This window comes from Mesoplodon bidens, assembly GCF_964165515.1.
Source record: "Mesoplodon bidens genome assembly, chromosome: 8".
NCBI lineage: Eukaryota > Metazoa > Chordata > Mammalia > Artiodactyla > Ziphiidae > Mesoplodon > Mesoplodon bidens.
In genome coordinates, this window is record NC_138165.1 from 111,842,917 (window position 1) to 111,870,077 (window position 27,161).

A 27,161-nucleotide genomic window follows, 5' to 3' on the forward strand; every position below is an offset into this window, starting at 1 on the left:
TCTTTAGGGCAGTGAAAATACTCTGTATGATACTATAATTATGGATACATGTCATTGTACTCTTGTCCAAACCCGTGGAATGCACAGCACCGAAAGTGAACCTTTTGTAAAGTATGGACCTTTGTTTGGGTAATTATGATGTGCCCCTGTAGGTCCATCAGTTGTAGCACGTGTACCACTCTGGTGGGGAATGTGGATAATGGGGGAGGCTGTGCATGTGGTGGGCAGAAGGTATATGGTAATTCTCTTCCTCTCAATTTTGTTGTGAACCTAAAACTGCTCTAAAAAATAAACTTAAAAAATAAAAGAATTGTGAAAGCATCCTTTCATTTTTCATTATTGCTTTCCAATGGAAAGTCCTTACTGGAAGGAGTCTTCAGGTTCAGACCCTCAGATACTGGAATGAAGCACTTTGCCTGTGATGCAAGGATCTTTCGCCCATGATTCATGATGCCAACAATTTCCTGCTGATTCCTCTAAGTTTAAATCAGTTTGACAATACGCATTTTCTGTTTCATGTGTTCTTCAGATCCAGTCTCTTCACAGGACCATGCTTCATGATGTAAGCCCCAGACAATGCAAGTCTGTAAAGTATGATTAATGTGCCATGTGTCAGAGAAAGGATCAAAGGTTGTGTGTGTGCGTGCTCTAATATGGTAGGATGTCCTTCCAAAAGTTCAGGGCTCTGGGGCTCCCTTCCCTACAGAGAAGAGGAGGGGGGAACACAACTCCACTGAACAAAAGAGCTGAAGGAAAATGTACATCGTATGAAACATTTTTATGATCCAAAAAGATAAGGAATGCCGGAATGAAGAGAAGGAAGGAGCCAAAGGATAAGCGTGAGTTGTCATGTGACCAGCACTAAGCACCCCTCTCTGTTCATCTGGAAAGAAGTAAAGATGCTCCATGGCTCCTGGGTCTGTACAGAGCCCCAGCTCAGAGCCACCCTCGACATCCAACAAGTATGGATTTCAGGATAAATCCTCAAATGTGTGGGCCAGCTGTCCCATTCAATGCAGACTCTACATGTGAAAGTTCTGCTTCTCTGGGCTCTGGCTTCATTGTGGCAGTGCTGAGCTAGCCCATGTTCAGGTCCAGGAGAAGCCGGGCCACTTGAGTCAGCCCCCAGGAAGGTACCTTGAGACAGGGTGGACCAAGTAGGACCCTTCCCCAAGGCTGCTTCCAAGAAAAGCGTCATGGCCCAAGAGGGTGAGGGTCAGTGCTGAGCAGTCATTACTCAGGGTGAGGATGGGACCAAGCAAGCCGTTGGGGGTTTGGAGAACACAGGAGCAGTGCAGGGGGCAAGATGCATAGTACACCAAGAGGTTTTGGCTGAGCTGGGTCACCTGATCCCCTAGGAGAAAGGTGCCTGTTTAATTTACTGTCCAAAAAGTGACACTACTGAGAGTGAAAGGGAGTGCTATAATAGGCACACTGGGATGTGTGATTCGCACCCCCTGTGATGCGTGCTGTGGGTGGAAGGGGAGGTCAAGGTCAGCACTGGGGACCTCTCTGGATGTGCCTGTCTCACCTACCACACAGGCAGAGAGAGACAAGACTTGTCCCTATGGGTCCTGGATAGGACGAAGGGTGCACAAATACGATGATGTTAGATTCCACATGGGGAAGAATTTTCACTTGGAAAACTCCAGGAGTCCTACCTCTGAGAATTTACAAATCAGTTCCCCCTAAGCCTTGGAAGACTATCAAAATTATTCTGACAAAGAGATTCATGAGATGCAAGTTGAGTATAAGCTCTGGTAATAAGTGATGTAAAGGACAAGCTAGACACTTCTCTTGACCACAAACAGCCATGAACTGGCGAGGCCACCATGCTGCATGTCTTTATATGTCTAGAACAGTGACCAGCAGGGGAACAGCAGCAATGAGACATCACTGGGAAAGGCTTTGAGGGGAGTTCTGCTTCTGCTTAGGTTGTAAAAAAGCTGCCGGGGAACACTGCTCCTCTTCTGACCATGAGAAGGAGCTGGAAAATCTACAAGATCATAATGTTCCTTTAGTTCCTAAAGAACTGAAGTCACAAGGCCACAGAGAAACTAGATTCCAAGTGTGACAAACCCTCTGAGGAGAGGGGGACCACATGAATTACCCCATGTTTGGTGGAGCATAAAAAGGGGTAGTTACCATACAAGCAGGCAAAAAGAAATAGCTGAAAGTTAATGATTTCTCAAATTCTGAATATGGGTGTATTAGATTGAATGGTGATCTTCAAAAGCTATGTCCAAGTCCCAATCCCAGGAACCTGTTACCTTACTCGGAAAAGGGGTTTCTGCAGATGTAAGTTAAGGATCTTGAGATGAAATCATCCCAGATTATTCAAGTGAGTCCTAAATCTAGGTTTTCCTATAAGAGATACACAGAGAAGACAGACACAGAGGCAGAAGTGATGGGAGGCAGCCACAAGCCAAGGATGCCAGCAACTGCAGAAGCTGGAAGAGGCAAAGAAACAAAATCTCCCCTAGGGCCTCTCTAAGGAGGACTTCCGTCCTCCAGAACTGTGAGAGAATACATTTCTGTTGTTTTAAAGCACCAAGTGTGTGGTAGTTTGTTATGGCAGCCCTAATCAATGAATACAATGGACTCACATGACAGCTCAGCATCCCTGGCAATTCTAGACACAAGGGGAGTCTGCACTCAATGTTTTTCCATGGGCCTTTACCAGGTACTTTCAAGAAAGATGGAGGGCAGGGAAGGAGACCTCGGAGGGCCTGTCTCAGTGGCGCACAGGCATGAGACCCTACCTGCTTCCTTCTTTATTATGGAGCCAAAGCCAAGCTGGGGGAGGGCCAGCCCCCAGGGCCCAGAAGAGATGCTCTACCTCTGAGAAAAGAAAGAAGCAAAGGCTATCTCCCTTGTAGGAGGAGCTGAACCCAGCTCAAGCAGGATGCTGCACATCAGGCAGAAGTCTGCTTCTCGGTGCAGGAGGAAGATCAGGAAACTCTCTCCCACCTAAGACCCTCCCACACACTAAGAAAGCAGGGTTTGGCTGTCATGAGGGAAGGGCAGGAATGTTGAGAAAGCCTCATTCCTGAGACCTAGATGCACCCCCAAGGCTGAGACTAGAGCGAGAGAACTGAGAAAATTCTCTGGACCCTGCCACAGTGTGTGCATCACAGACAACCACTGGCAGAGGCTCAAGAATGTGGGGGAAATCTCCTCTTTATGGTGTAGAAGTACAGGGAAAACAGAGCTGAGGGTGAAGCAGGAACATGGAGGAAAAGCCTACAGCACTCCAGGCCCAAAGTAAAGACAGGGAAGAAGCACCCCTTCAAGGAAGAAATTCAAAGTCCATAGTCACTAACGGGAACCCTAGCAACAAAAACTCCACACCCAGCTCAACTACAGAATGACTCAAATTCCACAACAACAGTCTGTCAGAAGATGCATGCCCATTTCCAGGCATAAATACTATCTGGCTCAGTCTCTGCTGTCCTTTCACATACAGTGTCCCAAACTAAAAAAAAAAAAAAATTTTTTTTTGAGATACACAGAAAGACTATAAGAGATGACTCATTGTCAAGAAATAAATAATCAGAAAAACCAGATGCAGAGATGATCTAGATGTTGGAACTATCAGACAGGGATTTAAAATAACTGTAGTTAATATAATAAGTAACTTATTTAATATAATAAATAAGATAGAGCAGAGGGTAAACAATGTGTCAGAACACATGAGAAATTTCAGCAGAGAAATAAAACCATAAAAAGGAGTCAAATGGAAATGCAAGAAAAAAATTTTTTTAACCTACCATATCAGAGATGAAGAATTCCTTCAACAAGCTTATCAGAAATGTGGGCACAGCAGATTAAAAAAACTGTCACTGAACTTGAAGTCAGGTCAATAGAAATCATCCAAGCTGAGACACAAAGAAAAAAAAAGAAAAAGCAGGAAAAAAAACACCCCTCAATAAACAGAACTGAGCATCCATGAACTGTGGGAAAATATGAAGCAAATAACATATGTAATGTTATTTGAGAAGGGAGGGAGCAAGAGAATTGGGCAGGAGAAAGATTTGTATGTCAGTAGTTGATAATAGACAAAATTAAAGAAAAACAACAAACTAAAAATCAAAGAAGCTCAAAGTATCTCAAGTAGAATAAAAACAAGTAATGACACATCAAGATATAGCATAGTCAAATATTTAAAAACCAAAGATAAAGATAAGATCTTGAAAGAAACTGGAGAAAAAAATATACATTGTATACAGAGGAACAAAGGTAAGATTACAGAAGACTCCTTGTCAGAGACCTTGTAAGCCAAATGAAAACAGAGAGACATTTTTTTGAAAGATTGAAGGCAAAAGTTGCTGTCCAACCAGAATTCTATAAACAATGGAAATGTCTTTCAAAAGAGAAAGCAAAACAGAGGCTTTTTAAGACCAATAACAACTGAGTTAATTCATTCCTCATCTGCTTTCACTACAAAAAATATTAAAGAAAGTTCTTCAGGCAGAAAAAGTATGATACAATGATGCCAGATATATATCTGAGTCTACACAAATGAATGAAGAATGCCAGAACAGGTAAATATGAGTAAATGAAAAATTATATTTGAATCTCTTTCAAACATAATCAACTGCCTAAAACAAAAAAAGTAATGATATGGTAGGACTTAAAACATATGTGGAATCAAAAGGTATGATAACAAAAGTACAATGAATAAGAGGAAAAAATGAAAATATACTATTGTAAGTTTCATGCAGTAGTATGTGAAGTGAAAAATAGTATTTGAAGATAAGATTGTGATAAGTTAAAGATGCATATTGTAAAGCCTAGGACAACAACAGAGAGAAAGGGGTGGGAGAAGAAGAAATAAGCCAATTTAAGGTAGAACTGAATACACAAAATCATTTAATTAATCAGAAAGAAGACAAAAATAGGAACAAAGTACAGACAGAATAAATCGAAAACAACAAGTAAGACATAGATTTAAATTCAGCTATGTAAATGGTTATTTTAAATGTAAATTCTCCATTTAAAAGACAGAGATTGATTGTAAAATTAGAAAGAAAGCAAGACTCAACTATATACTTAAAAAAAAAACCTTTAAGTGTATTGACATAGATTAAAAGTAAAGAGATAGGAAAAAACATATCATGCAAACACTAGTCAAAAGAAAGCTGAAGTGGCTATATTAATATCAGAAAAACTAAAGTTTAGAACAAGGAATATTACAAAGAAAAAAAAATTGATACATTAGCCAATTCATCAAGAAGGCATAACAATCTTACTTGTGTTTGTCCCCACTAACGGAGCCTCAACATACATAAAGCAAAAGCTGAGAGAACTAAAATGAGAAATGGACAAATCCACAATGATAGCAGGAGATTTCGACACACCTCTCTCAGTAGTTGATACCAAAAAAATATACAAAAAATTAATAAGGCTGTAGAGGATTTTAAAAGATCAACCAATTTGACCTAACTGACATGCTTTATAAGACTACACACAATGTTATTTTCAAGTGTATACTGAATATTCACCAAGATAGAACATATTCTGAGCCATAAAACCAGTCACAACAAAATTTAAAAGATTGAAGTAGTACAAAGTATATTTTTTAAGTGTAATGTAACTAACCCAGAAATCAACAACAGAACAATATCTGGAACCTCCCAATATTTGGTTATTAAACAACAAGTAATCCAGTCAAAGAAGATGTACAAGACAAATTAGAAAAAAATTGGAGTTAAAAAGGGGAAAACACAATATATCAAAATTTGTAGGATGCAAGTACATCAGTGCTTCAAGGGAAATTTATATTATTCACTTCTTATATTAGAAAAGAGGAAAGTTCCCAAATCAACTACCTAAGCTTCCAACTTAATAAACTACAAAAAGAAGCAAATTAAACTCACAGCAAGTAGAAGGAAGAATACAAAGATAAGACCAGAAGTAAACGACATAGAAACAGAAAAACAATAGAAAAAAATCAATGAAAGCATTCAATTGATTACCACTTATACAGACTGAATAAGAAAAAAAAGAGAGAATACATAAAGTACATATATTAAGAATAAAGCAGGGACTTCCCTGGTGGCACAGTGGTTAAGAATCTGCCTGCCAATGCAGGGGACACGGGTTTGAGCCCTGGTCCGGGAAGATCCCACATACCGCGGAGCAGCTAAGCCCGTGAGCCACAACTACTGAAGCCTGAGCGCCTAGAGCCCATGCTCCACAACAAAAAGCCACCGCAAGGAGAAGCCCATGCATCACAATGAAGAGTAGCCCCTGCTCGCTGCAACTGGAGAAAGCCCGTGCACAGCAACGAAGACCCAATGCAGACAAAAACAGATAAATAAATTAATTAGTTAAAAAAAAGAATAAAGCAGATACTACAGAAATTAAAGGGACAGTTAGAGAATGTTATTAACAACTTCACAGCAATAAAGTTTACAAGGTAGATGAAATGGAACAATTCCTTTAAAGACACAGGCTGTCAAAATTCTCCCAAGAAGAAACAGACAACCTGAATAACCCTACCTCTATTAGAGAAATTGAACTTAAGTGAATTGAGTTTCTATGGATTCTACACAGAAAAGTACAGACACAGCTGGCTTCATAGGCTTATATTATCAAACATTTAAGAAAAAAATAATATCAATTCTATACAATGTCTTCTAGAAAATACAAGTGGAGGGAACACTTGCCAACTTATTTTATGAGGCCAATTTTATCTTGATACCCAAACCAAGGAAAGATGTTACAAAGAAAAAGAAAACACATTAGACATTAAAAGCTCTTAAAATGTTAGCAAATTAAATCCACCAATACATATAAAGGATGATATATCATGTTTAAGTAGGATTCACCCCAGAGTTGCAAAGTTGGTTCAACATCTAAAAATCAGTGAATGTAATGTGCCATATCAACAGACTAAAGAAGAGAAAACAATATGATCAACTCAATGACGTAGAAAGAGGATTTGGCAAAATTCAACACCTATTCATTATAAAAACTCTAAACTAAAAATAGAAGGACATTTCCTCAACTTGATAAAGTGAATCTATGAAAAACTTACATCTAACATCATACTTGATGGCAAGAATCTGAATGCTTTCCTCCAACTGGGAAAAAGGCAAGGAGTTCTGCTCTCAGCATTTTTTTTTCTTTTCGGCATTGTATAGAGGTCCTATCCAGTGCAATAAGGCAAGAAAAAGCAATAAAAGGCACACAATAGAAAAGAATGAATGAAAACTTTTTATTCACAGACATGATTGTCTATGTAGAAATGCAAAATACAGAGATACAGAATAAAATTTACCATTAGAGACAATGAGCACATTCGCAATATTGTGCAGCCATTACCACAACCTAATTCCAGAATATTTTTATCATCCCAAATGGCAACTGTACACACATTAAACACTTCCTATTCTCCTCTGTTTTAAAATGTACCTGGGATTTGTTTTAATTAGGTATGGGAAGACACATAGAAATAGATAAGACCGTCATGAAGGGTGAAGTTTTTATACCCACAGATCCACAGAAACAGGAGGCAGGGCCACAGGGGGAAGTACCAGGGGTGGCTAAGAGGCAGAAGGGAGGGGGAAATGCGGACGGGAGCCTTTACTGTGGTTTGTGTGGGACAGGCAAGGCAGGGCAGGGTAAGCAAGCCGAGCCAACTTCAGGTTAGGTAGTGAAACACTTTGAGCAGCCGGGGCTGCAGAGGTGGTCACTAGTTGTTGGCAACTGGTTCTGGGGTGATTTAGGGCAGGGACTATGTTCCAGACTGATAAAATGAGTAGGGTTGGGGTCTGCACTCAGGATTGGTTGGTTTGGATATCAAAGGGATGTCCTCAGGCAAGCTGTTTGCTATCTCCAAGAATCCACTGACTCTGGGAGGGGCAATCCCTGTCTGGGTCCACAAGGCCCCAAGATGTCAAAGCATCATAAAATACAGAAAATAGAACACATGATTAATACACCCCCTCCTCCTAACCCTTGTTAATTACTCATCTGATTTCTCTCTCTATGGATTTGCGTCTTCTGGATATTTCATATAAATGGAACCATACAATATGTGACCCCTTTTACTGGCTTTTTTTGTTTTGCATAATGTTGTCCAGGTCCATCCATGTTGTAGCACACATCAGTATTTCATTCCTTATTTAAAAAAATTTTTTATACAGTTTTGAAAGGTTACTTTCTGTTTACAGTTATTACCAAATATTAGCTACATTCCTCAAGTTGTACAGTGCATCCTTGAGCCTCTCTTACACCCAGTAGTTTGTACCTCCCATTCTCCCATGCCTATATTCCTGTAGTCTGCTTCTTTTTTGTTATATTCACTAGTTTGTTGTATATTTTAGATTCCATATATAAGTGATATCAAACAAGTACTTCATTCTTCTTTAAGACTAAATAATATTCCATTGTATGGCTATACCATGTTTTGTTTATCCATTCATCCATCGATGGACATTTGTGTTGTTTCCATATTTTGGCAATTGTGAATAACTCTGTTATGAACATTTGTGTACAAGTTTTGTTTGAACACCTGTTTTCAATTTTTTGGAGTATATACCCAAGGGTGGCATTGCTGGGTCACGTGATCATTCTATAATTAACTTATTAGGAAATCACCAAATTTCTCCACATCCTTACCAATACTTGCTAGTTTTCTGTTTTTTGTTTGTTTTGTTTTTTATTATTATAGCCATCTGCAGCTGGTCTTTTATACATTGTTGGTGGGAATGCAAAATGGTCCAGCCATTGTAAAACAGTTGGACAGCTTCTTCTTAACTTAAGCATACACTTACATAGGACTCAACAACCCCACTCCTAGGTATTTACCTGAGAAAGACGAAAGCATGTCTAAACAATGACTTGAATGCAGCTTTATTCATAATCACTGAAAGCTGGAAACAACCCCAATGTCCATCAACTGATAGATGGATAAACAAATTGTAGTGTCTCCATAAAACGGAATACTCAGCAATAGAAAGAAACAAACTATAGATGCATGCAACAGTGTGGACGAATCTAAAAAGCATTATTCTAAGTGTAAAAAGCCAGACACAAAGGGCTATGTCCTGTACAACTTCGTTTTTATGACTTTCTGGAAAAGGCAAAACAGGAACATAAATTAGATCTGTGGGTGCCAGTGGCTGGGGAGGGGGAGGTGACTGACTGCAAAAGGCACAGGGGAACTTTTTGGAGTAATGGAAATGTTTTGCACAGTTGTCAAAAGGTATCACATTTTAAACTTAAAATGGGTGCAGTTTATTGCAGGTATGTTATACCTTCAAAAAAGGAGATAGGGACCCAGTTCTCCATCCCATACTTAGATCCGCTTTCCTACCTTTGTATATGGAATATACTTGCTTGCTGGCTGGGGATCTCAGTGTCTCAAGACATACAAGGGAGTCAAGAGGGTGGCGTGGTGGTGAGGGAAGCTGGGCCACTTCTCCACCCACCCCAGAAGCAAGCACAAGGCTGTTTTCTGTTTCTTGGGTTTGTTACTTGGTGTAATCAGCTCCTTCATCACCTTCTCTCCTCCTCCTTCACCTTCCTCTTCACTGAGTTGACCGTTTTCCTTCACTTTGAGCATAAAGAAAACATCTAGTTATGTGAAGGTTCCCATCATGTGCACTGTTATTGATTATATACCAACATTTTACTCGCGGAATTTAAAAAATAACAATATTCCAGATTTTTTACATGACTTTAAAAAGGGAAAATGAGTAAAAACATTTTCTTCCTCTTAAGTTGCAAACCTCTGTACAGCCAAAATATGAGCAATTGTGATCCAAGCTGCTCAGCCATGAGTTAGCAGGCCACGGGTTTCAGAATGGATCCAGGGTATAGGGGTCCCACCCAAAAGATATACCACATACCTACAAAATATGTCCTGTGTGACCCAGGGAAATAAAGGTGACACTTTCATCCTTTGATACTAGAGTTCATTAACTTTTCCTCTGGGGGGAAAAAAGTATCCGTCTAAACTAAAATGAAGCTAGTTTCCCTTTATATTCAGAGTTCAGATAGCGCCTCCTCTGAGATGGGTGTGAGGCCCTTTTTGAAGAGGGGTAAGGAAAAGTCAGCAGGGCCGGAAGAGGGAAGGCAGAATCAGAGGGAGAAGCCTGGAGCCAGCAGGCCTCACGCCCCCCACCGGCTTCCAGCTCGAGGGAGCCCAGCATCCTCCCCGGCACTTTCATCCGTGAGGAGGGGAAACTGAGGTACACCTGGGTTGTTATTTATCCATCTTCCCTAAAGTAGGAGATGAAGAAATGAAGTAGGAAAATGGAGTCAAGCAAAATAATTAAAAACCTTCTAAAAAATGTGTAGCCTGGAGAAGTTACATCTCACCCCTTATCCCTACGTAAACACACACACACACACACACACACACTCACACTCACATTTTCTTCTTTAAACAAGGACAGCCAATCGCTCTGTGTCCCGGTCACTTGGGAGAGCTCTACGCCCACTTGCCCACCGCTCTGGTGACCTCTATAAAAGAGAAATTTGCCATACACCCTGAAGTGTGTCCCCCAGAAGACTTCTTTGATGAGCTTTTATACTTAAGATATAACCAGAGTTTTAACACACGCAGGTTTAATTCCAAATTTATTCTTTGAAACATTTGAGGTCCAATCTGTATGTTTATTTAGATCAGTGTTCAGGACTTTTTCAGTCGAATTTTCAACTTGTGCAATTAAAGTTTTCTGAAGAACATTTTAAAACATGTATACAGTTTTAATTTAAGATCTGCTAAAGCTCAAAAGTGTCACGTGGAAGAGAGACCATAATTTCTAATTATAAAGTATTGGGGAACGATAAATTCACATGACCTTTCCAGGAAAGTTTATGACCAGGCCACAACAGGACAGGGGCTTTATGAGGGGTCAGGGTACATGTGGTCACCAAGGCTCCCCTGCACATTACTTAGAAAATCACAGTCCCCTGGTTTTGGAAGTACCCACCCTGGCCCTGGTCTTTCTAAAACGCCACAACGTGTCCAAGTGTGACACGAAGCTCAAGTTCCCCAACCTGGATATCAGTTTCTGAAAACAGAACCTAGACCTTGTCGTGTTAAGGGAACCTCACAAAACTTTCACTCCAACCCATTATTTCACAGAGGGGAAACTGAGTCCCGCTGAGATGAAGGGACTAATCCAGCTCACCTCTGGTCAGCGACAGAACACTGAATCCTGATCCCTCCTCATCCTGTTCTTTTTCTGCTCCTGCACAGACTGGATGTGGCTGGGTTTTACCTTTTTTTCTTACGAGATGGAGCAGTGTGTAATTGAATGTCTTCCTGTTCCCAACTGGTAAACCTAAAAGTGAAAACATAACTAGATACAGCAAGAGGAAAAATGGATGAATGCAACCTCCCCAGCTGGCTGTCACTTTCCAACTTCTCTCAAAGTAAAAGTCGGTCATCACATCTTTCCTTAGAACTCTCCTTCGGTTCCCATTGCCTTCAGCAGGAAATCCAAATCCTGTAATTGGTTCTATGAGAGCCTGGCTCCAACATTCCTCCCCGGTGCCACTGCAATGTACACACCTTGCTCATGGGCCCAGCCTCTCTTCCAGGGGGACCTCCCCAATCTCAGGGCCCCCAGGCCCCCAGCCACATGGTGGAAGTCCAGCCAGTCAAGGTTCCATGCTTACCTTCTCTGCTGGAGCAACAGGAGAAAACTGTTTAATTAGTGCTGCCATCCCAGGATACTATGACACTGAGGTGTCATGCCTGTCATCCTCAGGCACGAGGGGCAGGGCCCCTTGTACTCAGACAGACTGAGGCTCACACACAGAGGGAAGCAGAGCTGCAGGGTGGACAGGGAAAAGAGAGACACAACATCATTGAAACTCCTGGATCCAGCTAAGCCTGAAGCCAGCCAGAGCCTGAGCTTCCGAAGTAGTGAAGACATTCCGTTTCTGTTAAGCACGTACAGACTGTGTTTGTATCATCAGCACCCAAGAGGGTGCTGGCCACTGATCCCCTGAGCTCCCAGGTGCAGGGACCCACCCACTGTGGGGACACCCATGGCTCTTTCACCCCGTGGATCTTGACACATTCTCATCTCTCCTGGTAGCCTTGTTCCCCCTTTGCTGATGTCTTCCCCAGCACCCCAGACCTGCCAGGCTCTCCCTCCTCAGCCTTCCCTCAGCCCGGGTAAAGCACACTCCACTACACCCGTCAATGTGCTGCATTGTGAAGTCTCTGCTGCCTGGCTCCTACCCCACTTCTTAGCATGGCATGAACCACACAGGCAGTGACAATGAAATGGCCTGCACTAACACTCTACTGTCTTCCATTAATTCCTCCCTCCAGCGTACAATGAAGTGCGTGTTTTTATTAGAGTGTAACCATAAGTCCTCTTCTCTCTCCGCCCATCAGAGTCAACAGGATCTGCTGGGCTCCACTGGAAAGTGCCAGGTTTGAAGAGCAGTGGGGGAGGGAAGGAGAGGGCAGAAGGTGTGACATATTTTAAGATTAAACACAAACAAGACGGGCCGCTGAGAACCTAAAGGAACTGCCCGAAAGGGGTGGGGGGCTGGGGAGAGACAACAAGCCTTCCTGAGTCAGGAATTCAAGTCAAGCTAAGGTAAATCCAGCTACTCCTAGAACCATAGTGGATGACAGCCTCTCCCAATCCACCGTGGTGGGAAGCTCCGGGGCAGTGACACGATCCCAGCAGGACCAGGAGTCCCTGAAAGCTTCCTTGCTCTCTGGTGTAAAAAGATGCACCACGTTTATCTCGTACACGTCTTGCCCCAGACCTTAAGTCAGCCATTTCTGCAAGGAGAGACCACCATATGGACACCAGTAGTGCTCACTGCCCCTGGGTCACTCAGTGCTTCTGTGCTTTCTCTATGGTCAGGGTCAAGAAATACATTGTTTAAGAGGAAATACATTATGAGTTCATACTGATATTTCCAACAAATTTAGAAAGCCATGCTCTTACCTAACTTCTTTCATTTTATATTTGTATCTCTTTTCTTTTAGGGTGGAAATCGCGGTTCCCAAAGATGTAAACGTAATAACTTGCTTTAGCTCACAGTTTCAGGACCACAGCAGCAATACTGTTACTAGAAACATGAATACTGAAAACAGATTAAGCCTTTGTGCGGCTCTTTTCTCTCTCCTTCACAGTCTATCCCTCTAGGGATGGATACAGTCAAATCACAGCGTTTAAAGTGATCTTAAATTATTTCTGTCTGCATGGTTAAGCCACCAAGATGATACAAAATTAGGTACATCTGTCTGATTTTGCTTTTGACTTTTTAGGGTTTTCTATTTTTTTCTCATTTTGGTTTAATTTTTAAATAATTATGTGAAGCATTTATATGGTTTCAAAGTCAAATCTACATAACAAGGTTTATGCAGAGGAGCCTGGCTTCTTTCCCAGACCCCTACACCTTGTTCTCTCTCTCCCATTCTTTTTAGGCCATGGTTGATCTTTCTGGTGTTGTTTCTATTTATTTTTCATTCTTATTTTTAAAAAATTATTTACTTATTTTTGGCTGTGCTGGGTCTTAATTGCTGCGCGCAGGCTTTCTCTGGTTGCGGCGAGCGGGGGCTACTCTTTGTTGTGGTGCGCGGGCTTCTCTTGCTGCGGAGCACAGGCTCGAGGTGCGCAAGCTTCAGTAGTTGTGGCTCACAGGCTCTAGAGCACAGGCTCAGTAGTTGTGGCGCATGGGCTTAGTTGCTCCGCGGCATATGGGATCTTCCCAGCCTAGGGCTCGAACCTGTGTCCCCTGCATTGGCAGGAGGATTCTTAACCACTGTGCCACCAGGGTAGCCCTCTGGTGTTGTTTTAAAACTGAAATTAGGTATACATTCCATGTGAAAAAAAAAATCATAGCATGAGTTTGTTGCTGATTTGATCTTAAAGGCATTAATAAATGTGGGGCAAAGGCCCGTGTTATTCCCACGTTACAAGTGAGAGATGTCAAGAAGACAAGGTACCCTGGGAAGAGCCCTAGTGTTCATCTTCTACACTACGGTCCACAGTCGGGGTGTCTCAGAGTTCTTTTGCAGAGAACAGGGCCCACGCTGGCTAATTTATGCAGGAAACAACTTATTAGGGAATATGACAGAATTGCAATGGAGCTGATAAACAGACTCTAGATAGAGCCTTTGGGACCGACTTGCAAACCATACTGCAGACTTGGAGCCACCGCCTCACTGCACCAGGAAAACAGTGATTCCAGAACTAGCCTGGAATCCAGGAGCTACCGCTACTGCCGCGGCTGCCAGCTCCCAGGCTTGCTGGGTTCCACTCCAGAAAAGGGTTGCTTTCCCCCCTGCCTCTAGATGTGACCAGACACTGCACTTCCAGGAGCAACCAAACATCTCCACCCCTGGACTCAACAAGGGCGGGGCAGAGCCATGGCCTTCTTCCCTCCACATCCCACAGGACTGCATCCTGCAGACCAGGGCTGCCAAAGTCTGAGAAAGGTCATTTGTAGCTTTTCAACTCCTGCAGTTCAGGAAGGATCTGTAGAGGAAGGATGGAAAGGAGATGAGCCCCCGTCCCCCATATACAACTGAACGCTGGAGGAACCATCCTTTTACGCCTTGTCGTGGTAACATTAGACGTGCAAGGCAAGGGTCTAACGGTTATAACGAGGGCTTGTCCTATGCCCTCTTGAGCGATTTTTCAAAGGGAAATTTCTAAAAGGGATTTTCCTACAGGAGAATCTTATCTGTAGGTGATCGGTGCCTTGGATATCAGGTGTCAGCCCCTTGTAAGCCCAACTCCACGCTGTTGCTGTGGCTTAGGCAGGTGATCGGCTCTTAGACGGGACTTCCAGAAATTGTTCTCATGCCCATGAGCAGCAGGGCAGACAGAGTCGGGTGGAGCAGCCTCCTCCTTACACGCTCGCTCTCTGGGCTCATGGGCAGGGGGAGGGGGGAGGGACGTCTCTGGGCTTATGTAAGCTGGGCGGGAAACGAGGGGTCTGGGCCCTCGGTCTCCGCAAACTGAGTGACACACGGAGTTGGTGAAGAGCAGCACGTCGCTGCTGTTCCCATAAAGCGCAGGCCCTTTAGACGCGCAAAGCCTCGGGAAGGCTGGGCCCCAGAGAGGCCAGGACGCTCCCCAGGCCCCTCTCGCTCTCTCTTTTGTTCCTTAAGTTTTTATTTTAGACTTTAAAGAGACACGGAAAGCTCTTTTGCTGCGCTGGATAATCGGAGCGCCATACCAGAGCTGGAGAAGGCGGGTGGTCGGGCGCGGCAGGCTGGGCGCGGCAACTTCCAAGACCCCGTAATCTTAGGATCCTGTAGTTTTCAGATCGTGAAGCCCGCGGGTGGGGAAGAAACGGCAAACCAACAGCGCTCTGAAGCAGCCACATCGTGCGCGGGCCTCTCTCCACCCGCTCTGTCTCCCATCGCTGACTGCGGGGGTGGGAAACGTCCCCCTGGGCCGCCCGGGCCGCACACACAGCCGCTCGCCCTCGGGTTTCCTAACGCGGTGGGCGCGGCCGGGCCCCGCGGAGCAGCCGAGGCCCAGCCACGCCGGCCCCGAGTTCAACTGCAATAAAAGGGCCCAGCCCGCCCTTGATCACGCGCCTCGCCTGACAGCCCGCTCAGGCCCGGGTCTAATTGAGCCCGGGTCACCTGGGAATAGGTTCAAAGGCATCCAGGCCGTAAACCACCTCCAGGCCCCGAGCCAGAACGGCCTGGCGAACAAAGAGCCCCCGAACCACTTCAAACGCGCCCGCGCTCGGCGTCCAGATGGCGCGGGGCCGACGTCCCCGGTGTCGCCCGCCGAGGCCGGGCCCCCGCTCTGCGGCCGCCCGGGCTGCCCCGCGGGCGCCCAGCGCAGGGGAGGCTGCGCGGCTCCCCAGACCGCCCTCTGTCCACAGCCGATTTGTGAAGCAGAGGGTGGGCCCCGAGGCTGGGGCCCGGCACCGCGGCCTAGCGGGCGCCCCCGCCCCGCTCCCGCACTCCCGGCGGGGTCCAGGCAGGTGGGCGCGGTGGGCGCTCCCGAGGAGGCTCGCGGTGGCGCTGAGGTTTTAACGCACTTAGAAGGACGACCTGCGAAGGCCGTCGGGCCGGGGCTCCCCAGCAAGTTGGGGTGAGAAACTCCCCCATACAACTGCTGGGCAGAGCAGGCCGCGTCTCCACGGATCCCCGCGGCGCGTGCGTGGAGAGCGGCGTCTCCAAGGGCACCCGCGTGTCCGCACGCCCGCGGCCTGCGCACCGGGGCTACTGGCCCCGCACGTCCCCCACCCCTGGCCGAACGTGCGGACCACGGCGCGAACTCGCTGTGCGCCCGGGAGCAGGCAAGGCGCACACTGGCCCGGGCGCCGCCGGGGGCTCCCCGCCGCGTCCTCACCTCCTGGGAGCGCATCCAGGGTAGGACTCGCCACCCGCACCCCTCGCGGCGCGGGAGAGACCCCGCAGCCCGGCGGGTTTCGATCTCCAGTTAAGGAGCAGACAAAGCCGGGTCGGCTGAGCCCAGGGCGCGGCGCGGCCGGAGAGCGGTCAGAGCCCGGGATGGAGGCGCGGGCGGCGCGCGAGGGCCCGGGACTCCCGGGTGCCCGCCGCGGCCGGGGCCTAAGGGGGAGGCAAAACTGAAAGTGCCGCGCCGGGGGGCGGGGGCGGCCAGCGAAGGCCCCAGAACTTGCCCTGCCCCCGGGCGCGGCGGCCAATCAGCGCGCCGCCCTCGCTCCTGACAACTATTTAGCAACCCAGCCCGGCTAGGGTTTCCAAAAAAGTTAGAATAACTTCCTCTCCCCGAGACCTCGGTTTTGCACAAGCCGGCCTTGAAATCAGAGCCTTTCGAGCAGCTCGGAGAGCGTGTGCTCGGCGACCGCGGGCTTGGCCAGCGGCGCGCGCTCGGCGCCCGGCGCCCCCAGCCCCACGCGCGCCGGGCGGGCGCCATGGAGGAGGGCTCCAGCTCGCCCGTGTCCCCCGTGGACAGCCTGGGCACCAGCGAGGAGGAGCTCGAGCGGCAGCCCAAGCGCTTCGGCCGGAAACGGCGCTACAGCAAGAAGTCGAGCGAAGATGGCAGCCCGACCCCCGGCAAGCGCGGCAAGAAGGGCAGCCCGAGCGCGCAGTCCTTCGAGGAGCTGCAGAGCCAGCGCATCCTGGCCAACGTGCGCGAGCGCCAACGCACCCAGTCGCTCAACGAGGCCTTCGCTGCGCTGCGCAAGATCATCCCCACGCTGCCCTCGGACAAGCTCAGCAAGATCCAGACGCTCAAGCTGGCCGCCAGGTACATAGACTTCCTCTACCAGGTCCTGCAGAGCGACGAGATGGACAATAAGATGACCAGCTGCAGCTACGTGGCCCACGAGCGCCTCAGCTACGCTTTCTCCGTGTGGCGCATGGAGGGCGCGTGGTCCATGTCCGCCTCCCACTAGCGCCGCGCCACCCACGTCCGGACCGGCGCGCCAGGGTAGGTGCTGAGCGCGCGACGGGCGCCCTCCTCAGCGGGCGGGCCGCGGCGGCGAGGATGGGGTGCGCTTTTCCTCCTAGCAACAGACGGGGGTCGATCGGGAAGCTTCCAGGTGCCGGGGCACCCCTGTGGTTTTGTGCAAGCTCCCAGGCAGGGTGTCAGTCGGGAACGTGCCGACTGGTGACAGTGGTATTTTCCGTCCTTGCTTCTGTGGAGGTGGGGGCCTGTGGGTGAGTGTCGGGGGAGTGGGCATCAGAAGAACTGCCCGGAGCCGGCCGGGGCAGAGATCTGGGGACCAGCTACCCACTTCGTCCCTCGGAGCGGAGGCCGCCCGGGAAGCTGCCTGGGCCGGGCCATGCCAGGCTGTGGCTTCGCCCCGTTCCCGGGGAGTGGCAGAGCGCGCTCGTCGTGCGGACACCCAGTTCTCCTCGACTGCTCTTGCAGGGTGTCCCGGCCCGCGCCTCGGGGACCCGGCCGTCGGCGCCCTGGCCTGCCCGGTGGACGCAGAGGTGCGGACCGGCGGCGCCTGGGTTTGCCTGGGGAAGGCGGGAGGACGCTGCCCTGTGCTGGCGGCTCCGGGGGCCAGTGCAGCCCGAAAGCCGGGGACCATCCGCGCCCCGAGCGCGGAGGACAGGGCCGAGGCTGAGGCACGGAGACCGGAGCGCGGACACCGCCGCTGGGAACCCCGGCTGCCCGCAGGCAGGTGGAGTGGACCTCGGAGCTGGGAGCCTCTGGCCCCAGCCTTGAACCTCGAGAGTCTGGGAGGGGGCTCTGCCCGCGCTGCGTCCGAGCGTTCGGCCCCGCAGGAGAGCGCGAGGGGTCCAGGCTGGGAAACAGGTTTGCGGGGAAAGGGAGGCGGTGCGACAGGGCCCGGCGCCGGAGAAGGCAAAGGGACACGGCTGCTGCCGAGAGCACTGGAAGTTCTGGATTCCTCTAGTAGAGCGCTCAGGGCGTGAAGTGTTTTTATTCACGTCTCCACTTCACACAGAAGGAATTTAGATTAATCAAGAGCGTGCAGCCGCCCATTCTCCCAAGCATATCCATTTCTTTCCTGTGTGTTTTATAATATCTGCAAATGTTTTTGCTGTGGCTACGAAAGGCTGACCTAGCACAGGTGGATTTTATTTTATTTTTTTAGTTTTTATTTCTGTGCCACTGAAAATTCTTTTGGTGAAATAGGTCCCTAAGACAATAATCATTTTATAGGCTTTTTAAAAAGAATTTTTAGCAGAGAATAACTTACGGGCATCTTCTCCTATCTTTGTCAAAAGCAGATGGAAAGTGTCTCAATCACATATTTCCCTAGGAAAGAAAGTTTGGATTGCCCGAGTACTAAAATGCTACAGTGGGATAATACATTAATTCTGGTTTTCGCTGCCTAAATTATGAGCTTCCATTAGTTAATTCCATTTACCCTTTCTACCACACATAGTTTATAGCACATCTGAAATAAGAACAAACAGATGAGGAACATCATCTTTTTAAAACGTACACATATATAGCTTTGTTTAAGGAAAAAGTCAACAGAATTATCATTAAGAGTTCCCTCCAGAAAATTATTGAAAACAAAAGCAAGAGGTATTACCTTAATGCAAGAATTTCGTAGGATCTTTTAAGATTCATTTGAAAAGAATCGCATTCCTAAAACAGAGACTCAGACATAGAGCACAGTTAACATTATATAAAAAGAAAAGGTATTGCTTATAATGAATAAATGAAAAGCATTAAGAGTTTTCTTGGAAAAAAAAGTCCCTGAAATGTAAGAGAGAAACACATTCAGCTGGAGAGCAAATGATCTCCATGGGGCCCATTTATTTTTATTTTTCTTACATGAATATAACTGACTAGGTCTGATAAACCAGTTTCCTTAGGCGGATAGATACCCACTCTGTACAGAGGAGAAGGGAAATGTGAAAATCTTTAACACACTGACGATCCTGGACGCACCTTGTTTTTACTTATCAGGCATGTTCGACAAACTTTTGTATTCTTTCTGTTTTTAAGCTGTTAGTCTGTATGAGTATAAATACAGTCATAATTGGTTTGATTTCCTGAAAATGTTGCTCCATGGCATTTGTTATTTATTTGTAACATTTTTAAGACGCATTAGGTGCGTCTATACCTTTCCATAAATTGTATGTGATTTTAGTGTCTGTTGAGATATATGAGAAAAGCTGTGTCTAGATGAGCAGCAACCACATTAAACGCCGGAATTGTCCCTTGATATAAAGAGAAACACAGGAAGAATCAGAGTACTGCTGGTGCTAATGTTTATCCTGACTTTTTCCTTTGGCCTGGTATTTAAAAATACAAATACACAATAAATCAGGTGTCTTTGGACAGTCAGCAGGGTTCATCTAATCTGAAAATCTCCAAAGGAGTTTTCAGTTTTCTCATTAAATGCCTGAGTCTTCGGTGCAGGGTTGGCGGGGCACCTGGCTGGGAGGGTGTGGGGAGGTGATGATTACTTATCAGACATTTTTCGTGTTCTCTGCTTTGTGGTTAAAGAAGATATCTCTCTAACTTCTGCAATCTGCATAGATTTTCAGTAGGTTCCCATCCTCAAAATACTACCTTTTTTTCCCCTAAGAACTTTTAGTTACTTTGGAGAACAGAGTAGGACCCTCTAACCATCCAATATGTGTAAGCCTTTTCCTCTCTCCTGAAAATTGACTTTTTGGAGGTGTTCGTTAATGGCTAAATTCAGAATGCTAGCTGGTCGTGAAAGAAAATGAATTCCCTATGGTGAATGGAAATGCAGAATCCTAGGAGAGCTTTTGATTGGTCAGGGGAAGAAGTAGAATGAATGGCCCAGCTACTTGAAATATAAGTAATGTTTTGTTATAACATGCCCACTGAAAAGATCTGATGTAGGGGCTGACCTCTGTTACGTGGGTATTGTTTCCTTAAATATTTGTAGTTATTCTAAATCTTGCAGGAAGCAGGTCTTGCTGCCCATCTGGCCAGAGTGGGAACTGGAGGCTTGGGACTTGGAGAGTGGCTGTTTGAGGTCATTTGAAATGTAGTACTTTACTGAGGTTTTCTGAAAGCTGTACTATTTTCAGACAAGGCTTGAACCTGAAAGAATTGAGTTTTCATCCTCCTTGTTTCACTATATTTTGGATAGACAGCACAGATGCCAGATTCCTTTCGCCTGGTGAAAAGATCATAAAGTAAACTCTTTCTGAGCGGAGCATTATAACTCATAACTGTAGTTTAAATCTGGGCTTTAAAAAAAACCAAATATTTTAAGAAGCCAGTTTTAAAGGCTGAACTTTTATGACAGTTTTTAAGCTTAGTATTTATATTAATCTATTCTCACTGGTGTCTTTAAAAACCCTGTGAATGTATGCTGGAAAGTCTGTTTATGTTTGTGTCTTGTCCTGGGAAAGGATAAATGTGCTGCAAAAAGCAAACCAAATACAAAGCTTTCTGCTAGCAAAGAATTCACGGATGAGGCAATAAAATTCAAAGAAGAGATGAATACGTTAGTGTAGCCAAGAAGCAAAGCCATAAAGAAGACATAGAATCTAAGAGATACAGACATGTATGCATTCAAAGGTAAAGCCAAGATGAAACACTGAAAGCAGAAAATGCTTCAAAACATATTTCACATGGTCACCTGAGTCTACACATGTGATAAAACTGTATAGGATGAAACACTCACACACACACACACACATACACACACGGGTGTCTGTAAAACTGGCGACATCTGAATAAGGTCTGGAGAGTGTATCACTGTGAGTTTCCTGGCTGTGATATTGTATTATAGTTTTTTGAGGTGTTACCACTGGGGGAAACCGAGTGAAGAATGTAAGGGAATCTCTGTGTACTGTTCCTTACAACTTTCTGTGACTCTACCGTTATCTCAAAATAAAAAGTTTGAAAGAAAAGATATTCCACAGGAATTAAAAAGCTTTCTATATTCAAATGAGCAAATTATATAAGGAATGATTATGCCTATCTCAGAGTAATAAACCAAAAAAAATGTGCCTTGAGCAAAAATCCACGTTTTTCCCTGTTATCATTTGCATTATTGCACTTTTCCGAATATTAGGAATTTCTCATATTTGCAATATATAATGAATTTAGAAGTGGTTCCTTATAATTCTGAAACAAAGTGTAGAATCCCAGAAATCTAGAGGAGAAATACCAATCAATACATTTATCCCTTTGCTAATAACAAATATATTTTTCAAAGGAATTTTAGGAAATATTCACCTGAAACTGATACAACATTTGCTTTTAAGATACTAAGTCTATATTGACTTACATATCCCCCCCACACACCGTTCTGAAGCCGATGATTTATCAAAATTATTCACCCAAGAAGTGTAGAGATTGAAGTCTTAGTACACAGTTGGGGGGTGGGGAGAGAGAGAGACAGAGAGACACAGAGAGAGAGACTGACAGAGATATCAAATCGTAAACTGAGTCATGGTTGTTTTAAATTAATATTTTAGGAACGTATTTTGTGTTTGGGTAAGTCTTTGACCGCAATTTAGTTATACTAAATGTGCCTTAATTTAATGTTTATTTTGGAGTGAGATACAGTGACATTAACGCTGCGATTTCCATGCTGAAGTCAGCTAAGGCATGGTGGGATTTTTCTCCAGTGATTGCTAACAGTTGTCCTGTTAAAAGGAGACTCGAATCAGAAACTGGAAAAGCCAGCACGTAACTTTATTCTGACCTGAGAAATGTTTCGTGGTTACTTGAAAAGAGTCATTTTGAATCAAAACAATGTCTTACGTGCTTTGAAATCTGTATTGTTTTATCTACAACTCTCTTGTTTAGAATAATATGATCCTGTGATTATGTGTAAGAGGGAACATGATTGAGAGAGCGAGGCCTGGTGTCTGTGGAGGCTGCTATTGCTCAATTTCTTCCCATAATATCGTTTTCCTCTGTTATTTGATCAGGGGAAGATTTAGATGACCCAGCTTCTCGTGATGTCTCCTGTAGAATGGTAATTTTACTTCTCACATCCTAAGAGCAATGCCTCTAAAACTGGGCACATCCCTCCTTTCTTTAAACCAGAATTTCCCCATCAATTGAATGAAGGACAGGGTTGAGCCCCACGAGCTTTAAGTTATCAAATTCGGTTATTCTGAAAAATACTCCTTTCTTTTTAGCTCATATTCGACCTTAAAAATAGCCACCTGCATCTTTGGGTGGGGCGGGGGGAAATGGTAAATTATGTTGTCTGCCATTAGATTCCTTTTCCTTGCTGTTTGTGATGGAGGGTTCACATTTGTTTTTCTGGACGTGCAGATCTGGTGTGTGACTGATGGGAAAGATTTGGGCAAAACCCCCTAATTTTATTAACACTGCGATAGACACCAAACATCCAACCCCAACCCCAGGGCTGAGGTTTGTGCTGGGATCACAGCCAGGGCCTCTCTGGAGCGTCAGGGAGAGCAACTCAGAAGGGAAACCGGTGGTGGGTGTTTAGCCTCGTGCTTGGGGAGGGGAGGTGTGGGGATCCTTTGTCCGACTCCCCATGGAGAACAAATGCCCCAACTTTTGCTGTTCAAGCTGTTTTTCTATTGCTGCACAAATGAAATACCACACTGGCCTTTCTGTTCAGTTCTCTCTGAGTATGTCCCTCTTAGAGATTCAACAGATTTTTGCCTGCTCCAGAGACAAGTGAAGGCTCCTTGAGGAACAGCTTGTAAAATAAACAAACTCCCTGAAAGAAAACACAGGCCAATAGTTTCTGGTCTCTGCCTCTGCGGCCGTGGTGGATTTCTGTGTGTGTTCGACTTTGATTTAACATTCTGGAAGTCAGAATGCAAGCAGGCAGCATGTTCTTTCAATCACGAGGTCTAGAAATGAACATTGAGCTGCTATTTCCTTTCATTAATCTCAGCTCTTTAAGTAGATTTGTTTGCAGGGTGTGTAGTGGGATCAGAAGTCAAAAGCCATTTGCCTTGTTTGACTTTCTGGCCCTGTGGGTGCGAAAGTGCCTGCTACCTAGTCGTCTGCTTCCATAACTCAGACTTTTAACTCGGGAAGAGTAACAGGGAAAGGTAGCCTGCAGGGTTAGGAAGACCTGTACTTACTGGGTCACTTCCGGAAGGCTGTGTACATTGAAAATCCCATTCCTAATGAGATTGCCTTGATCAATACACAGGTGCTTATCATTTCTTTGGGAAATGCCTAAAATTACTGCAAATTGGAGAGGAGAGGAGGGGGGAAAGGGCTTTATTTTCTTTCTCGAGTTGAGAGCATTACCGAGTCTCTAGTCATATAATTGGGTTTGACTGATGAGCAACATCCTCACTGAAGATTAATTTTCCTGAGTTTAAATCATCCCAAATTGCCTACTACGTATACATGGGGTCGTAACTAATCAAAGTCTTCAGAATACGCATGGCCACCTCGTTGTCCTTTTTCATGCTATCTGTATGCGTCGGCCGGAACCTAAGAAAGAAGACTTGATCCTTTGTGCATTTTTTCTGTCTGGTGAGCCTTTCTTCCTCAGCTCCTTCCCCGCCCCGCCCCGACAACCCCGCATCCTCTCTGGCGCTTATTCTTTAGCTGAGATCTATCATGATTAATAACTGAAGCCCACGAAAGCTTTCATATCGTAGTAAGTGATAAAGGATGAACAAAAAGCCCATCATCAGGCCGCAGCAACAGCACAAACAGGCACGAGGAATAAACACCCCGTCTCAGGTTCTCTGAGTAGAGCAGTCCTGGGTGTCCCGGAAATTCAGTGCAGCTCAGTAACAGATGTGCAGCCAGACCCCCCGCCCCCTAAACTGTGTGCTGGTGAGTCCCTCTCCTTAGTTGGCTATCGTTACTCTTCTCTAAGAAAATTGTTCCACTGATACTAGAACAAAAGTGCCCCTAGTGGATATCTGTACCCTAGAAAGCCTGGTGTGTCCTGTTGTGTTGATTTTTCTTGTGCAAAATGACCTGCTTCAACCGCCGAGAACTGCACGAAACCATGTGGTGACTCCACCGGCGGGTGCTTCCGGGCTGATAGTTCATGGTGTCCGTGGTGGGGCTGCACGGGATCTCCACGCACACCCCTCTTGGGTAAAGAGTCCACACAGTCAAGTATTTTAAGGGCAGAATGAACTCAAGGCTATTTTGCCGGATGTTAAATTATTGCCGGTTCCGGAACTCTCTTTTAGACGATTTTTTGAGGATAGAGATTTTCTTTTAATTAAACAATAAGCAAAAAGCGTGGACTGTGATATATTTATCTGCTCGTTTCAAAGATCACTATTATGCGACATCCACTTTTGTTTTATTACGTTTCAAAAATGAACGATTTCACATAATTTCACTGTTGAGTAAATTTAATCTTCTTACGCGTCTCCAGCGATTCTGGAAACATGAATCGATCATTTATGATTTATATATGACAAAGGTAACTTTTTCAGGAATGGCAAAGTAAAAGAGAAAGTGAGGATCTGAACGGGAAAAGTGATGTGTGGAGAATTTCACACAGAATAGGGCGATTGAGGGGATTGGAGCCCCTGAATAAGGAAACAGAAGGATCAGGTGTGTGTGCGGGTGTGGACCTCCCTCTGCTGGTCCCTGGAGACCCATCGCGTCTCCCCAAGGGTCCCTGAGAAACCTAGAAGACAGTGGTTTATCAGAACAAACACCCTCCCGGCCTTCCCAGAAAAGGGACACTTTGTAAAATCCGGGAGGGCTGCCTCAGCGCTGCTGTGATGACGCCCCAGGCGGGAGGCTGCGGAGCCGCGTGACTTCACAAGGACCTGCAGAGCCTTCACCTGCCGCCTGCTCCGGGGCATCAGCGTCACCCCGAGAGGGCCATCAGAGACGTCCCAGAGGTGGTGCCCGACTTGCAGGACCCTGCCAGAGTCAGCGGGTGCCCCAGGTGCCAGAGAAAGCAGAGGTCCCTGAGAGCTCGGTGGCTGAGGTGACCACCCTGCATAGGCGAGGGGAGCCCAGGAGGCGGGTGCTCAGCTGGGCCGGACCGGCCAGGTCACGCGGAGGAGCGGCTGAGCGGGAGCCAGCGTGGCCCAGCCTTTGCCAGGGTTAACAGAAGACGTGGGAATTCAGCACTGGTTTCCTCCTCCTGTAGATAACCCCACTGTCAAATTTCACTTTGAAGCTTTCGCTCGTCCAAAGACAGCAGACTTCCAGGAGATGACACCCGCCCGCCTCTGAGGTTCACAGGGGAAACAGACCGCGCCTGGCTTTGCTGAGAGAAGCCAACTCACCACGCTGGCCATCTTGTGAAGCATCCTTCTGCTGGAGCGGCCGAGTTCTCTGAATGGTGATAAAGCGTTATTTGCACAGATGACAGATTTCATCCTCCTGGCTCCTTCCTCAGAAGCATGTCAATGTGCAGATTTTATGAAGCAAGCTCTTGGACAGTCAGCTTGTGTTGTGTAGTTTTTGAAGGTTACAGCAAGTATTATTCAGTGTTAATTACATAATTTCACTTTTGCTAACCAGAAAGAGGCAGAGGGGAAGTGAGGGCACAAAGAGCAAAGCTGGTGTGTTTCTGGCTCCTGACACCCACTGTGCTCTCTCCTGCTTGACTCTTCACAGTGTGAATTCTGGAGGTTTTAAATGCTCGCGACTATATGTCGTCAACGTGCCTCTTCCCAGTGGATTTTGCTCTTCAGTGAAACCACCGATTCCAGAACAAATCATATGTAATTCTTTCCCTTAGTGAATTTCTCTGACTTGGTATTGTTCTATTTGGGGAAATTTTAATTAGACAGAAAGCAAAGGCAGTTGCTCTTGCAGGGGCAGGCTAGGTCCTCAAGTGAATCTGTTGGGAAAAACCCATTGTCTGGGGTCCAGGGGATTGAGAATCCAAATAGGACTTTTCCTGAATTTGAACATGCAGTGGACATCACCTTCCTGCTCTCAGCCCTACATTTGTGGGCTGAGGTGTGTCATAGCTTCGCTGGGACTCAGTTTTCCTGCCTGTAAAAGGATGGGGTAAGTTTCTCATAGTCCTGTGGTTACCAAAATTCCAGGAGCCAGTAGGACCCTCCTGGGTATGTACACCAAAGAATTGAAAGCAGATGTTCATACAAAAGTGCACACTCATGTTCACAACAGTGCTATGTACAATAGCCAAAGGTGAAAACAATACAGGTGTCCATCAGCTGAGGACGGGGTCAGTACAGTGCAGTCTCTCCACACAGTGGAAAACTACTCAGCCAGAGGGCATGGTGTTCTGGCTCACGCTACAGCATGGGTGAATCTTGAAAACATTACGCTGAGTTAAAGAAGTCAGACACAAAAGACCAAATAGTGTACAATTCCATTTACATGAAATATCCAGAATAGGCAAAAGTAGATTTGTGGTTGCCAGGGACTGGCGAGGAGGGAGAATGGGACAGAATTGCTTAATGGGTGTGGGATTTCTGTTTGGGGTGATGAAAAAGGTCTGGAACTAGATAGCGATGATGTTTGCACAACAGTGTAAAATTCTCCTGAATTGTTTACTTTAAAATGGTTAAAATGATAAATTGTGTATTTTACCAGCAAGAAAACAAAAAAATCCTGCGTCAGACTGTGGGCCTCTCTGGGACTTGGGGGTGGAGGTGTGCTAGACCTTTACCTTTTCTCCACTTTCCAGAGACGTAATCCAGCTTATCCACTTGATTCAGCGCTTATCAGATGCTTCTCATCTAGTCAAGTTGTGTTGCCTAAAAGCATTTTCCTTTTGAAATCTCTTTCCTAATGTGTTCATAAAAAAAGTCCCTCAAACAATTCTGATAACACACTTAGCGGCCTGTTGATTGTACCTCTGGAAGCCTCTCCACGGTG

At 45.8% G+C, this 27,161-nt stretch overlaps 1 protein-coding gene and 1 long non-coding RNA gene across 3 annotated transcripts in view; one reads left to right on the forward strand and one right to left on the reverse strand.

Annotated features, from left to right (window-relative positions):
* Positions 1-7,208: 7,208 nt before the first annotated feature.
* LOC308621895 lies at positions 7,209-16,589 on the reverse strand. 2 transcript variants are annotated; one of them, XR_014016535.1, is made up of 4 exons: positions 16,317-16,589; positions 11,641-11,795; positions 11,151-11,303; positions 7,209-9,564 (listed from the first exon to the last, which is right to left on the reverse strand). It is a non-coding gene; the product is annotated as an uncharacterized lncRNA (long non-coding RNA). The 2 variants fall into 2 exon arrangements; XR_014016536.1 differs by having other exon boundaries at positions 7,209-10,233.
* Positions 16,590-16,713: 124 nt separating this feature from the next.
* TWIST2 (twist family bHLH transcription factor 2) overlaps positions 16,714-27,161 on the forward strand; it is a 52,140-nt gene continuing 41,692 nt past the window's right edge. Inside the window, exon 1 of the mRNA XM_081242747.1 lies at positions 16,714-17,381. Within this exon, the coding sequence (XP_081098873.1) occupies positions 16,864-17,346 (483 nt within the window). The 5' untranslated portion in view covers positions 16,714-16,863 and the 3' untranslated portion in view covers positions 17,347-17,381. The remainder of the gene's footprint in view (positions 17,382-27,161) is intronic.